This window comes from Benincasa hispida, chromosome 5 (genome assembly GCF_027475165.1).
Source record: "Benincasa hispida cultivar pf3 chromosome 5, pf3_genome.v1.1, whole genome shotgun sequence".
In the NCBI taxonomy this organism is placed as follows: Eukaryota; Viridiplantae; Streptophyta; class Magnoliopsida; order Cucurbitales; family Cucurbitaceae; genus Benincasa; species Benincasa hispida.
The window spans coordinates 25,606,219-25,621,789 of record NC_143482.1 but is presented as its reverse complement, the minus strand read 5'-3'; the positions used below and the strand labels follow the sequence as shown (position 1 = coordinate 25,621,789).

The window sequence follows — 15,571 nt, the reverse complement described above, 5'->3', positions numbered from 1 at the left end:
ATATCAAATATAACATATAACCTATAGTTTAATATTCTATCAAAAACAATATAACCTATAGTTTTCATTCTCTCATTAAGACATGGTATTTAACATAAATCTCATTTATACTAACTTTATTTATATTAATCCAGTTCACATAATTAATATTTGAATCATATTCAAACATTTATTTCTCTCAAATAATGTATTATATACATTATAATAATTATATTATATATATAATTAAGTAAAATTAATTATATCACATATAATTAATTCTGTCAATTAATTTGAACAATTCAAATTAATCCAAAATTGTCATTTAATCCCTGTTGAGCTACAGATTGGACCTCATAGATCTGTAGATTGAAGCTTCAATGGTACATGAATAATTAATTAAACTCCGTTAATTAGATTATTCAACCTTCATTCATTGTCGGGCATTCCACTAAAGACCGACAGCTGCACTCTTCGCACTATAGATATATTTCTGTGTCCATTGGATATAACCAGTCAACAATACGATGACCCTTCACAAATTGCTCATAAGTACAGTTGGGGCAAAATTATCGTTTTACCCCTATAGTTACATCTAACTCCTTAAGTACTACTTATTCCTCTAATGAACAATAAGTCATAGTCCAACTATGACCAAACCCCTCTCAAACCAAGAGAGGGTGTGGAGTCATATTGTTCAAGCCTCAAAATTAGCCCTTAAGAGAGCAATTTATCTACTTATCCTGACGTGGGGAAGAAGTGAACTCCATCTTGGTAGTTGTGTTCTTAACTCTCCAATCAGATGAATCCCCAAAATGGTAAGCTTATTGAGTCGGTGATTTGGCCACTCTCACTCATACAAATCAAAGGATCGCCTTCATAGGCAGGAGTTCATAACTCACTCAAGATTTAGGTCATGTCATCTTTGATCATCCTGGTGAAATGTAAGTCTCTATTATGAATGGCGTTATATAATGAGACTAGTCATTTCGTGGTCCGATCTTATACAAACTCCTTTGTATAGAATACTCTTGCTTACATGTCTCCACATGAATGATCAGGATCAGATCATTTGAACTTTACAATAATTGTAACATCTACAAGTGGGTCGTATTCGTAGTGTCACCAGAATAAAGTATCTAACCTTATGCATCTACTATAGACCATTTAAGTTATTATTTAAACATGATTCACCCATATGTCTCTACATGTTTAAATTACATAAAATAACATAGGATCTTAGTTTATTGGATTGAGTATATGATCATAAAATAACAATTATTTTATTAATAACAATTTGTTTATACAATGTTTACAAACTACAAGAATACAAGAGAGATTTAAGACACCAATCCCAACAGAACTAACGATCAGAAGGAGAAAAAGAGATTTTGGGGCGTAGCTAAGTGAAAAAGATGATGAAGGTGAGATTTAGGGTTTTTTGTTATCTTATTTTAATAATAATGATGATGATGATGATGATGATATTAATATTAATATTAATAACAAACTGAACAATATATATATATATATACACACGCACATGTTTCAAACATTTAAAGTTTAATTCTCATTAATATACACACACATGTTTCAAACATTTAAAGATTATAACAATTAGCCCATGGCCCAAAAGTTTAACCTTTGCAAAAAAATGTTGCTTTCAGCTAGCCCAAATTAAAATTGTATTACCTTGTGCCTTTTAGAATGCACACTACCATGCTTGATGAAATAAGGAATTCTCTTGCCTTTCATACTACCGCACTAAAATGAAAGAATGTGAATTTTTCTATGAATTTTTCTCTCGGATCCCTTTCACTTGTCTAGGGTTGGCAACGGGGCAGGGCGGGGTCGGGGAAGCACTCCCCGTTCCCATGGGGATTTATAATCCTTGTCCCTCCCTATTCCCCGTTTTGGGGAGTCGGGGTCGGGAATCCCCTCGGGGAAAAAATCCTCGTTTATATTTTTATTTTTAATTATTTATTCATTTAAAATCAATTAATTTTTTGTATTTATATTCAAATTTTAAATATTTAATATAACAAAGTATTATTATTATTATTTTAATTATTTAGATTAATAATTAAAAACATTTTAGATTTAATAAAAAGTTTAATATAATTATATTATGAAATAAATTAAAAAAAATAAAAAATGGATAAAATAAAACTAGCTACTGTTATATATATATATATATATATATATACGTTATTATTATTAAAAATATTATAAAAATATTCGGGGCGGGGTCGAGGATGGGGACAGGATACCGTCCCCGGTCGGGGACCCATTTTTTATCCCCGATCAAACTGGGGATTCGGGGCATGGACCTGACTCGCAGGGATTTTTGCCAACCCTACACTTGTCAATGAGAAATGCAAGAAATTAAAAAATAAATAAAGTTATTATTATAAACAAAAGAACATAGCACTATGTTAACACCGGACTTGAAAGTTGATAGATTTAATATAATGCTGATACATTCATTAATATGTGATATATTTGTGAAATACTATTCATACAAGTAAAGTTGATTGATATGTGATATACAACTGATACACTACTAATAGTCTTGAAAATTGTTTGATATGTGATATATTGTTGATATACTTTTGATAGACTTGAAAGTTGTTTGATATCTGATATACGATCGATATTCTTGAAAGTATAATTATATTAGTTGATATACATAGATGATATACTATCGATATACTTCATTTTAATTATATTAGTTAATCAAGCATTTACTGATTGGTGTCTAATACTCCCATGTATTATATTTGATATGCTACTTATATGCATGAAATATCATGCTTATAAAATGAAACACACATGTTTTATTTCAAAATAAGTTACTTATTGAATGTTGAATATTAGATGTATAATTAATACATTCAAGTCTTTAATTATTTACTGACTGATGTCTGATACACTCATATCTTATATATGATATACTTTTGATACAATAGAAATATCATATTATAAGTCATTAAAAGTTGATTGACATCTGATATATTGTCAACATATTATTGATAGACTTGAAAGTTGTTTGCTTGTTTGATATCGAAAATTGATCAATTATGATATATACTTAATACACTATTCATATTCTCGAATGTTGTTTGATATGTACTAATATATTGTTGAATATACACTTAATATCTTATATGTTAGTAAACTTGATATACTTGCCTTATAAATTTGATAATGATCCACTCTTTTATAATGTTGACACTTAATTGATATACTGCTAATAAACTTGATTGTTATCTAATTGAGGTACACTATTTGACATCGATTGTCAATGATATTGATTATGTCTGATTACTATTTGATGTTGATTCTTAATTACACTAATTACTATTTTCAAAAAGTTAACATCTCACTCAAGGAGCAAATTAAAAACAAATTCTAACAATTTTTTTTTTTAAAAAAAACAAACAAATAATAAGACATATATTTAGAGGAAAAAATCAAGAGACGAGATAATTTCAGAAATCAGTTGATGAAGATATGAATAGAGAATGGTGAAGACACCCAAAAAGAGGATGGTATGGACCATTAACCTTGTCGTTAGTGGTAAAGCTTCTGAATTTAACTATGCCAAAAATTTTTAGTAGAAAAATAAACAAAATAGCAAAATTTAAAAGAAAATTGTCATATTTGCAAAATCACAAATATGAAAGATACACATACAAAATATTATTTTAAAATCGACATCCATTGCAATTTTTCAATTTAAAATCTAATCACTTTCTACTCCAAATACAAATTTCTTAAATCCAGACTTTCAGAACTTGTTGCATACAGTTCTCTTAAATTTAGACTACTCACTAGGGGTGTTCAAATAACCCGAGAACCCCAATAACCCGGACTACCCAACCCAAAATGTAAGGGTTGGGTTGGATTGGATTGAATTTTTCTATTTTTATTGGGTTGGGTTCGGTTGTGGGTTGGCTAAAAAAATTTTGGGTTGACCCAACCCAACCCATGTATGCATTTCTTTTTGTTAAAGTTTGATTATTTTGTAATGATTAATTTGTGAATTTTTAATATTTTTCTCTTAAAATTATTATCATATTTTTGTCTTTGTTTAAAGTTTGTAATAAATATCATAGATATTCTGTATTTAGCATTTGAATTTTATGAGATTTTAATTAATAGTCATATGTTGTATAGTAAATTTACATATTTTTCATTTAAAATAAAAAAAAAATTATAACCCGACAACCCAAACCAACCCAAATTTTAAGGGTTGGGTTGGAAACTTTATTTGGATCATTTGGTCGTCAATCCAACCAATCCGAATTTTCGAATTTGCCCAAAAAAAAATACCTTCAACCCAACTCAACTAATATACTCACGCTAAATATTTCCAAATTAAAGATTCAAGACAGGCCCACAAAGGAGATGGAAATTGAATATAATATAGTAGTAAAAATGAAAAGTGGATTCATAGAAGTGGAGGAAAAGATCTGCAACCAGTTGCAAGCGGTTGATATATAATTATGTGTGTATGTATTAATTGTATAGTCTTTACTCTTTAGTCTCTCATCTTCATCTCTCCTTGCTCACTTTTTTCAAACCCACAACCAATTTTCCTCTGTTTCCCTTCAATTTCAACACTCCTTTTCAAAATTCACAATTCCAAATTACCATTTCGATCACTTTAGCCTTCAAAAGCCTTTGTTAGCTGCAGAGATTCATACCTCTTTCTTCTTCCTCCTCCTTCAACAACCTTCCACAATTTTCACCTCCAATTTCCTCAATTTGACTTACTGGGTTGATCAAGAACAAGGGGAAACCCTAGAATTTCGGCACGGCTTCCTCCAATGTGGAGATGGCATCCACGTCCAAGACCAATCCGGATCTCCCGCGTGAGTCCTCTGTTTGTTCTATCTCCACAATTATCGCTGATCTACACCATACTGATCCCTCCAGGAATTTGGCTTCCATGAGCATGGATGACCTGCTTAAGAACATCTATTCCGATGCTCAAACTCACAATCAAGTGCAGGATGAAAACCCCATTATTGGGTCGTCGATCTCGCCTCAAGAGAACTTTCCGCTACCTAAGGAATTGAGCACCAGGACTGTGGAGGAGGTTTGGAAGGAGATCGTTGCTGGGGGTGATCAGAGGCGGGAGCCTACTACGGATCAGGAAATAACTCTTGAAGATTTTCTGTCTAAGGCTGGGGCTGTTTGTGATGAGGACGTGAGGGTTCCTGTCATCTCTGAACCTGGGGGTTATGGTGTGGACTCCACGCTTAATAATCAGATTCAGATTCCGTCGCAGCAGTTGGAAGGTCCCATCGTGGGAGGATATGCGAGTGGAATCGATGGGAGAATCGTTGGAGTTGGAAGAGGAAAAAGAAGGGCTATTGAGGAGCCGGTTGACAAAGCCACTCAGCAAAAACAGAGACGGATGATCAAGAATAGGGAATCCGCTGCTCGTTCTCGGGAACGCAAGCAGGTTACTGATTTCATCTTATATCGAAAATCCTCCTTTAATCTTATTGTTTTCCCGTCTTTCTGAGAGGAATAGAGTAACTGGGTTTCGCAATCCGAGCTGCTTCAAAATCCTCTTTTATTTGTTTCAATGCATCACTCATTCTGCAAAAGAGTGTCGTTATTTTGGTTGTCTTGGAAAGTGAGATGGATTTTCTATTTTTTATTTGAACATTCCGACGAGATTTAATTTAATGCGTTTATGTTTTAGGCATATACGCTAGAGCTAGAGTCTCTCGTGACCCAACTGGAGCAGGAAAATGCAAGGCTATTGAGAGAAGAGGTACCTCTGAATGAAATTTGTGTTATTCTTTCTTTCAGTGGATATTTGGTAGTTGTTTTCCACATTTAATCAACTATACTATCACTACATTTGTCACCCCTTCCTTTCATGCTCTGCCACCATAATACCTATCGATTGGTTAACCAGTTGGACTGTGTGCTCTAATGCCCGTTTGTGCCACACAAGGAGATGACTCTCAAGTGATACTTGCGATTTTTCTTTTCTTAAATCAGTAATATTCAGTTGGTTCTATTGTATTTTCTTTCTGAAACTGATGCTGAAGGAAAAACCACACTGACCCTGTTGACTCTAAAGGTGGAGAGGATCTTGATCTTGACCATCCTTTTCCTGAAAGGTTTTGGAAGTCTCAGAACATAAGCAGTCGGAGGGAGAGTATCCAGGGTTTCCTCTTAAAAGGGGTTATTACCCGTTTTAATCATTATCAGGGGGGGCAACTAGAGGCTTACCCAGTCATTTCTTCAGGGTTCTGTAAGTTAATTCAGATGCCTGAATTGGCTAAAACATGGTAAATATAAGAAAATTTCTCCATGTATTGTGGATATAAGAAAGTTGCATGTAAGTAGCATGAGCTGGACTTGAACATCAATCATAGCCTCCAGCCCTACTGTGACTGAGTTTTTTTTTTTTTTTTTGGGGGGGGATAAAGAAACCGTGTCATTGAAGAGTGAAATAAAGGAGTAAAAATTCCAAATACCTGCAGGTGGATTACAAAAGAAAAACTCTCCAATTGGAGATTAAATAAGAAAAGCTATAATAGTTGCTTGTTCTTGTACCAAAAGAAAAAACCAGATGAGAGTACAAGGTCTAGAAAATGATCAAAGGAGTAGGAAACCTCTCAGAAGAGACTGAATATTCCTAGCACTCCAAAGAATCCAGAGGAAAGCACGACTGGAAACAAGTCAAAGATCCTTTGTAATACCATGAAAAGGATGGCCAACCAAATACTTGCCAGGAGGTGCAAAATGCTGTTCGGAAAAGGTAAAGACATCCAAGAGCCTCCAAAATAATGGCCTAAAATCGAGAAGCAAAAGGATAGTGCATAGAGAGATGGCATGGAGTCTCTGCATTAGATACTGAACTTAGAAGGAGATAAAGCAATATAAGGCATGCGACTTTGTAAATGGTCAACCAAATTAATAGCCCTAAGCTCCCAATTTTTTTTTTATTTTTTAATTTTCTTAGGATAAGTGCCCTTCCAGATCACAGTATAAAGGCCGTGTTGTAATAGGGGATTGACAGTACCCACTTAATTCTCCATAAGAGATCATAGAACATTCAAAAGACCAAGTCCATGTGTCAGGAGAACTGTGAAGTCTAAAAGTAGACAAGATTCAAGAGGCCAAATCCATGTGGAGAGCTGTGAAATCTAAAAGTAGACAAAAGGTGTGATTGATTGGCCCATTCAGTTGTTTGCATTCCAATAAGATTTTGACGAAGGCTCAAGTCCCATTCTTCAGTTGCCACAACCCACCCATCTGCCACCGTAACAGTTGAATTAGAAATAAGACTAAACAAGCAGGGGCACACAATCTCAAAAACACCACTACTTTACCAAGAATCCTTCCAGAATAAAGTAGAACGACCATCTCCAAGTTTACGTTGTGCACGACTAGCAATCAAGCCCACGTGTGACAAATATATCTTCAGGGATGTTGATGGTATCACCAGTTTCATCGTTGGAGTTGCTGGCTCTTTGGAGTCCAGCAATGCCCTTATTTTCTTTTTCAAGAGGAAGAGAAAGCCATGGCTGAAAATTGGTTCTATTTCCATCCAAGTTCCAGAAGCATACCAAAGGCTCTAACTCTCCTGAACTTTTGTGTCTATTCATTCTCCGTGAGAACAAACACAGACATTCTTCTACTCAAAAGAAATATGCGGAAGTCCCCAGTAAATGTGATCTGTAACAGTAATTTTGGGACATTATGGTCAGCTGTTAATTCAGTAAAGTTAATCACAATTCACAAATTATTGTTTTCCTTTATTCTGCTAACCCCAACTTCAATATATATTTCTCTGTAGCTAGTTACATTATTTGCACTATTAATCCATAAAAAATGTCATTCCATGGCCATAACTTTTGGAACTAGGTCACGATATGCCAATGAGTTCTGCTCATTTTACTAGATTGTTCTTGACTTGTTTGATGACTTTGGTCCGCTGCATGCTGGATTCATCTTAGGATTTCTGTATGTGTCGAGTCTAAATCATCATCCATTCAGAAGTTCTGAGGAATCAAATTCTAAAATGCAGGCTGAGCACATCAAGGAACGGTCTAAGCAGGTATGTATTTATTGTTTGACATTTGTTTTCTTTTTTCTGTCCAGTAGTTGATGATGCATGATTGAGAGTGTTAAAGGAGAGCATTATTTGGGATTTAATATTTGTAGATTTATACCCTTTTAATATTCTTGTCTATGTTCTTAATTCAGGAGCTGTATTATTTTTTATTTATTTATTCCTTCATGTTTCTTTTTTTTTTTTTTTTTTTTTTTTTTTTTTTTTTTTTTTTTTTTTTTTTTTTTTTTTTTGAGGTGGACTTCTTGGGAAGTGTATAGTATATATGATGAGTTCTCGACATATTAACACTTCACATTCAAGAGTTGAACCAAAAGCTTATCTTAAACAGTACTTAAATGCCAAATCACATGATACATAACCATGTTTATATGGTATCTATGAACTAGTCTCATGCTAGTTTAATTGCGTTTATAACTCAGATGTTTGGTAGCAGTACTATCATATACAATGATTCAGGTCCCAGTTTTTGGTTTAGAATTTGTAGGATTGAACTGTTTGTTCAATGGCAATAATCAAGGCATGTACAAGACAGCTTAGACTATTGATGGTTATTAAATAAATGCATCTAAGAAATTAAATATGATGGATAAGTATATCGAGCTTTTTTCTCCTTTTTCCTGCCAAAGAAATCTTAATCAAGACGAAAACTAATCTAGAAATGTGATCATATTTTGTATCAATAAATTTCAAACTTCTTTAAGTAATCACATGAATATTTAATCTTATCTCAACAAGCAATATGATTGTTGGAGAATAAATAAGCACAAGCACGAAGATAAAACTTGATATTTAAGAAAATAAGATTGAGCATTCATGTAGCTTCATGGGTTTTTATCCCTTTTTATGTTGTGTCCAAGTCTTGTTCTTGTTTATCCTCATTGCTTTCTCTTTTTCGAAGTCTACTCTTTGTAGGCTTCTATTCTCTTTTCTTTTTTGCCTTGTCTATTATTAATGGAAAAAAGAAAAAAAGAAAAGAAAAATGTTAAAGCAACTTGTCTTCTTAATTTATATGTTCTGTAAATTCTTCATTTGAAACCCTGTTGTCAACGGGATGTTGAGAAAATTGGGAATGAAAGAGACATTTTTCAAAAAGTAGCTATAATCGTTTTGTGGATTGCAATAAGTTATTAATGTCCAGCTCATCTTTGAACTACTCTAGTATAAGAAACGGTTTCTATGTACTAGGATTTTTTTATTTTAGTTATGCTGGGTTATTTAGTCTTGTGACAACCATATGAAAAGACAACTCTCTTTCTTCGAGCATTGTCCTCTAATTGCATTCTTTATGAAATAGAACCAAATTCTAGAGCTTTAAACTAATTTATATGGAAACAACCACTAAGAAATTTCTTGTTAAGAAGTCTGAAAAAACAATTTAATGCTCATACAGGTGCTTTGGTGATATTTGCATTAGTTTCTTTTTCTATGTATACTGTTTTTATAAAACCCAGAATAATATATTAATCAGTAAAACCCGGAGTAATGGATTCATTAGCATGTGATCCCAGAAGAAGAATTCTCATTGGAAAATCAAACTGCAAAATAGTTTGATATTTATTCATCATCTTGACTTGAATAACTCTTTGTCCCTATCAGCTATTAGGTGCTCTAAGATTCTTTAGATATCCTAAACTGCCTATTAGTTACCAACCCTCTCGAATTCTTTCTTCTCTTCAAACAGAATTTCACTTGGTAGTTGGTACATAAAAATTTGTCATGTGTTTACATCATACTTGTCAGTTTAAATTTGTAACATGATAAGACTTTTTTGTATGCTGAGTTTTCTTTTTTATACATGTCATTTATTGTTGATACTATATTTTTTTATCACAAAAGACATGACTATTTCGTACATCACAGTTTTCATTGAAGTTACTGATTTTCTTAATTTATTATCGATCTTTTCTTCAAAATGAGGAATGAAAAACTTCATGCCTGGTTTATTTTTCTTTAACCATTCTGAAATTTGTTCATTGAGCCCCGGATTGACCCAAATGCAGCATACAAGTTATAATCCAAATAGGACCTGCCTGAAATTACATTCACTTACATGTATTGGCTGCAGTCTTTTCACAAGAATAGAATAATCAAGAATTCCAAGCTTATTGCTTGATTTCTTCGATGGCCTTTTGTTTTTCCCACAAGTTCTTGAGCTTCGTGGTAATTGAGATTTGAATTGACTGTTAACGTTTCCTCAGCATAAGATGCACTTAGGTAGAATTTGCTTGATCAAAACTCCACTAGCATCCTATGGTTGTTTTGTTTGCTTTCATCCAAATGCAATATATGGCAAGCCACTCTACCTATTACTCTTTGCTCCTGGATTGATTTGATTCTCTTTACGGCTAGTCTTACTGACGAACTGATCTATTTTTATTGAAGCTCAAGAAGAAACTCATTCCAATCATCGAGAAGCGACGACCACAGCGCATTCTTAGAAGAGTGAATTCTTTATAGTGGTGGTAGTGTATTATTCTCTGGAGGGGGGGTAAGGGATGAGCGTTTTTACTTACAGTTGTTAATAATATAAAACTGGGTTGCCTGCCTGCTAATAAAGGTATATAACCAAGTTAGTCATGTCATAGAGAGATATTTGGGGAATAAAGACACAAAAACTGCCCACCAAGTAAATACAGAAAGTAGTTGACAACGTGCCAAGTATGAACTCGTCATTTACAGTTACTGAAACTTTTGAACCTGATGTCGAAAATAGGTGGTCGATGATGCTGAAGATTTGAGCGTCACTGCATTGCACTCCACTTGTGGCTCTACTAACTGTTCGTGTTGCGTCTGGTTTTATCATCGTGTGTTGAAGAAAAGGAAAAAAAAGGATAAGTATAGATAGAAGAAGTTATCTCATAATATATGGCTTTGGTTTTCCTTTCTGGTGACAAGAGGGGTTGGGGTGGTGGTGATTAATCTGAATTTCTTTTACTAATATAATTTGTTTTTATGTATGTTACTGCATCCAAGAGCTTTCCATATTTGCTCTATTTGTGAATGCCTTACAAATTCCTTTCCTTATAAATAATGAGGATCAAATTTTATTTTTACTTTTTGGTTAAATTTATTTAGTTCTTCAAGTATTTTCTCTAATTTTCATATTTTCAATGTTTCTTCAATTGAGTGGATTTTTTCTTTTAAACGGATGAAAGGGGAAGTGTTTTATGATAATAATTCAAGTTGGGTAGTGTTTGGTGGATTCAGTTTTTGAAAATCAAATAGCAATGTTTGGATATAAGTTTACAAAAAAAAAATGTCACTTAGGGATAACCTTTATAAATACTAATGACAATCAATTTTAAGGTCTCTAAAGTCGGCTTAGTTCAATGCTAATTGATATGTTTTTATTTTTTGAGATTAGAGGTTCATCCTTTATCCGTACGATAACTTTTATGAAAGTAGTAATATCTTGATTAGTCGTATTTCACTCATTTTGATGACATAATTTATGCTAAATATTAAAAAATAAAAAGTAGTATAATATGTAAAATCATGGTTGGATTTACAAATATTTATTTGTATGAGAACTATGATTACTACAAATCCAAATTACCTTATTATTATATAGTGACGATAGATGTCTAGCTATAATACGTGAAAAACATGTGAGACTAGTAGAAGTTTTTGATCAACTACTATCAGTTGAACCTCACGAACAACTTAGTGGAAAAATAAAGATGAAATAATGAGTTAAGAGAAAATCTAATAAGTGGTAAACTTAATTCAAAAGAAAAAGTAATTTTGAGGAGAATTCTTTTCAGTCTAATAAAAACTCAAGTTTTGTAACACAATATAAATCATCCAGGATGATTTAAACGATCAAGAGATCTGTAAAATAATTCTTAAAATGAAACATGTAATCATAGGCTAGTAAAATTCCTTGCCAAATTTGTATTCGAGTCTTGGCCATATACTCATATTACATATGTGGTTTCAATAGGCACAACAAAGCAATCTCTGGTTATTGTATGTATCAAGTAATTTTAAAAGACATAATAAAGCAAATCTGGTCATACTACATATCGAGTAGTCTCAAGACATATATCTAAGCAATATAATCTTACACGCATGTAGAGCAATCTCTATCATTTGTAATATTTCATATCTATGACTTGGATAGAATTTAGAATTTGCATCTAACATCCAATGGACCCGACATTCCCTTACATCTCCTATAACTTAGCTAAGCTAGTATAATATGGAAATACATCCAAGAATATAGGTAATCATCATGAACATATAAATCTAGTAGTTTAAAAGACGCTTTCAATTTAATATTCATAAATCTTATCATTCTTTAAAATTTAATTTATAGTAATTCCAAAAATTTTGATTTCCCATCATTTTTAAATCATTAAAAGTAAAACTTTCTTATCATTAATGGTGCAGTCTTAATTGTCAACATGAGCATATTAAGTCATTAGATATCTTTTTCAGAGTTAAATATTCTTATTCTGTCACATTTACTAAATTAAAAAAAAATAATGAAATAAATAAAAACTATGCAATAATCAAACTTTTTTTAAAGACCATACCATAGTAGTTTGAGTTTATTTTCAAACAATTTATTTTAAAAACAATTTATTTTAAAAGTATCTTATAACATCACCTCAACTAAAACATTATTTTCGTCCATGTATAATTTATTTTCATTTTAGTCTAAATATTTCTCTAGTCAAAATTAGTTCCAATACTTTTAACAAATCTTAAAATTAAGTTTATCATAATTGATTAAATAATATTAACAATTTTCATGAAAGAAAAGATACTACAGAAATATATTTTCAAAATTTTTACAAAGAAAATGCTAATAGAGACTTTTTTTACTATTATAGAAAGCACCCATGAAGCATGAATTTTGCACTTTGCTTCAAAAATATCTTTTTAAAAATTTCAGAAGTATTCTTACACTTTTAAAAAAATTCTTTTAACCGTTAGTACTTTATTTCAAAAATACCTTTGAACTACCAAAAGTTTTAATAATACATTTAAATTTTTCAAAAAGTGTCAAAACAATATAATTATCATTAGTATACAGGCAGATATCGTTAGTATCCAGTTTAAAAAGTACACATGAACTTTCAAAAGTTGCATTATTACCCATCTTAAAAAGAAGTTTAAAAAAAATTCCTTATCGTTAATATATAAGTGAACGACTCTAACTACCCAACTTTTTGAAGCCTCTAACTAGCATCATTATAACTACATACTTGCGATTTCAAAACCAAAACCATTTGGTCATTTAACTTAAGATAAAACTTCTCAAATAAAGAAATTAATAATAAAGTTTAAAAATATCAATAAAATAATTTAAATACAAGGAGAAATAGTTTTTGGTTCGAGATTCCTAAAAATTGTTAATAGAAAGAAAATCAACCTAAGCCAAAACTACCAACTCAGAGATTTACATTAAAACACTGAAAAACTCGAAGACGTGAATATGCACAGAAGTGACAATACTAGGTCCAATACATTTGTTAATAGATCACCTCGTCAAACACCTAGAACAGTCTTGTCCTTACTTAAAAAGAGTGTAAAGAAAAGGACAACTACTTAAAATACTTAGTAATCAAATATTGAATCCAAATGGTTCCAAAATCATAATACTTATCAAAATCTTACTAAAATACCATCGAAAATGTTGAATAGGAAGCTAACATCCTCCAAATCTCAAATCTAGCTAAGACCCCAAATGTTATGGGTAAACATATTTTTAGGCCAAAACTCAACAAGTATTCGAGATTCATTCAAGAAAAATCCACAAAGACACCAAAAACTAACCTTAACTACAACCACAAATTTAGGCGACGAAGATGGGATTCAATTGGTGGCGACAACGGAGGTAACGGCAATGGTGTTGTGGGTTGCAATACGGTGGCCGGAGAAGCAAACATAGAGATGGGTTATATGCACCCCAACACATCCCTCTTCCATTTTCTCTCTTTCTCTACTCCACCTAATATTTTCCTATTTTACATGTTCTTTCTCTCTCTTCAATAATCTCTTACGTCTCTTCAATCAAGGTATATTAGACTAGCAAGAAGAAAAGAAAATAATGAAACCGCCACAACTTTAGGACTTAACTGATATAAGAAAGTTTTACGGTAGTAATTGAGTGCGTTTTAATACATCGTTTGAGTTTAATACACAAAAAGAGACTGGTTGAGAATTTGAGTCATAATTTTGAGAACAAAGAGTATCTACATTTGTTGCAATGAAGATTTTATTGATCCTTTTTTGCGGTACAAATTAGTCTATTTGTTGTGATCAGTTAAGAATGTTCACCATGGTCGGAGTGATATTCATTTTATAACCCCTTTTCGTACTTGGCAATATATTGTTTTGTTGGCTTTTGAGAGAAGATTTTGATTTTGAGATTCTATAAGATTTTATTGGATTTTACACTATGACTTGAAATTTTGAGCATTGTATGATTGTTGAGAAAATTGGTAAAAGAATTAGACAAATAGAGAGAAAACAAGAGTGTGTATGTGTATATATATAGTGTGAGAGTATCTATCCATATTAGGCTAGGTTTATGTACTAGTAGTCGTAATCATTCAATGGGAATAAGAAAATTTATTACGATTGTTGGTATATATCAAACTTTATAATTAGAACCAAAGTGTGGGCACTATTCCTAAATCCACAATCCCAATCCATAATCTCATCCCCCTCCTCCTCTAAGTATCTGTAATTATTATTGGTAATCTATATCAATAATCAGCATCGGTAATCTATACTAACAATCAACATTGATAATCTATATCAATAATCTATATTCATATCGATTTTCATATCCATAACTAAAAAGTTAGCATTTCTTCCTCTTATCCTCATGATATCTAGATTTATATTCATATCCACGTCAATAATCTATATCAATAATGATATCGATATCCATAATTCAAAAAGTAGCATTTTTTCTTTTGGCTTTTATCAATTTTCTTTTCGGCCATATGTACATGAATGATAATGGGTTAGCCTTTTTGTTGTTTTGTGTCATTTTTTGCCATTTTCTTGACAAATTTGTGTGATTTTTTTTTTCCTCTTATATGTGATTATTGAATTAGTTTGCTACAAAAAATGTAATCTAAAAAATAAATTAAATAATATCATCTTACTATATCAAATTACGGTAGATTTTGTTTGCAAACTATTATCATTTTTTTAATATATTTATACAAGATCGTGTTTTCATAAATTGAAATTTGAATTAAAACTGCTTTATTTTTAAAAATAATACATTTTTTAGTTTTAATTTAGGTACTAATTTTTTAAAACGATTGAACCTATCTTTAGAACCTACCTTTGAAAACTGTTTTATTAATTATAACGAGATGGGAAAAACCGACATACTTTTAAGATCTACCTTTAACGAGGAAAACGATGGGAGCTCGTACTGATAACGTGTTGTGAATTTGAGACACACAACAACGCACAACAAGAACACGAATATGGAGTAAATATAATATTATA

General features: G+C 31.8%; 1 protein-coding gene across 2 annotated transcripts; it reads left to right on the top strand.

Annotated features, from left to right (window-relative positions):
* The first annotated feature begins 4,380 nt into the window (after positions 1–4,380).
* LOC120077742 (bZIP transcription factor 12-like) lies at positions 4,381–11,142 on the top strand. Of its 2 annotated transcripts, none has more exons than XM_039031724.2 (4): positions 4,381–5,452; positions 5,699–5,770; positions 8,042–8,071; positions 10,472–11,142. In XM_039031724.2, the coding sequence occupies exons 1-4, from the start codon at positions 4,820–4,822 to the stop codon at positions 10,544–10,546; spliced, it is 810 nt and encodes a 269-aa protein (XP_038887652.1). In that variant the 5' UTR covers positions 4,381–4,819; the 3' UTR covers positions 10,547–11,142. The 2 variants fall into 2 exon arrangements, 1 of the variants encoding a protein (XP_038887652.1); XR_005481833.2 differs by having other exon boundaries at positions 4,429–5,452; positions 7,971–8,071.
* The last annotated feature ends 4,429 nt before the right edge of the window (positions 11,143–15,571 follow it).

Bases quoted from the DNA above. Each gene is read 5' to 3' on its own strand.
- LOC120077742 (XM_039031724.2), top strand. From the start codon at position 4,820: ATGGCATCCACGTCCAAGACCAATCCGGATCTCCCGCGTGAGTCCTCT. The intron at 5,453-5,698 runs GTTACTGATTTC...TTTATGTTTTAG, and splicing joins GTTCTCGGGAACGCAAGCAG to GCATATACGCTAGAGCTAGA. The intron at 8,072-10,471 runs GTATGTATTTAT...TTTTTATTGAAG, and splicing joins TCAAGGAACGGTCTAAGCAG to CTCAAGAAGAAACTCATTCC.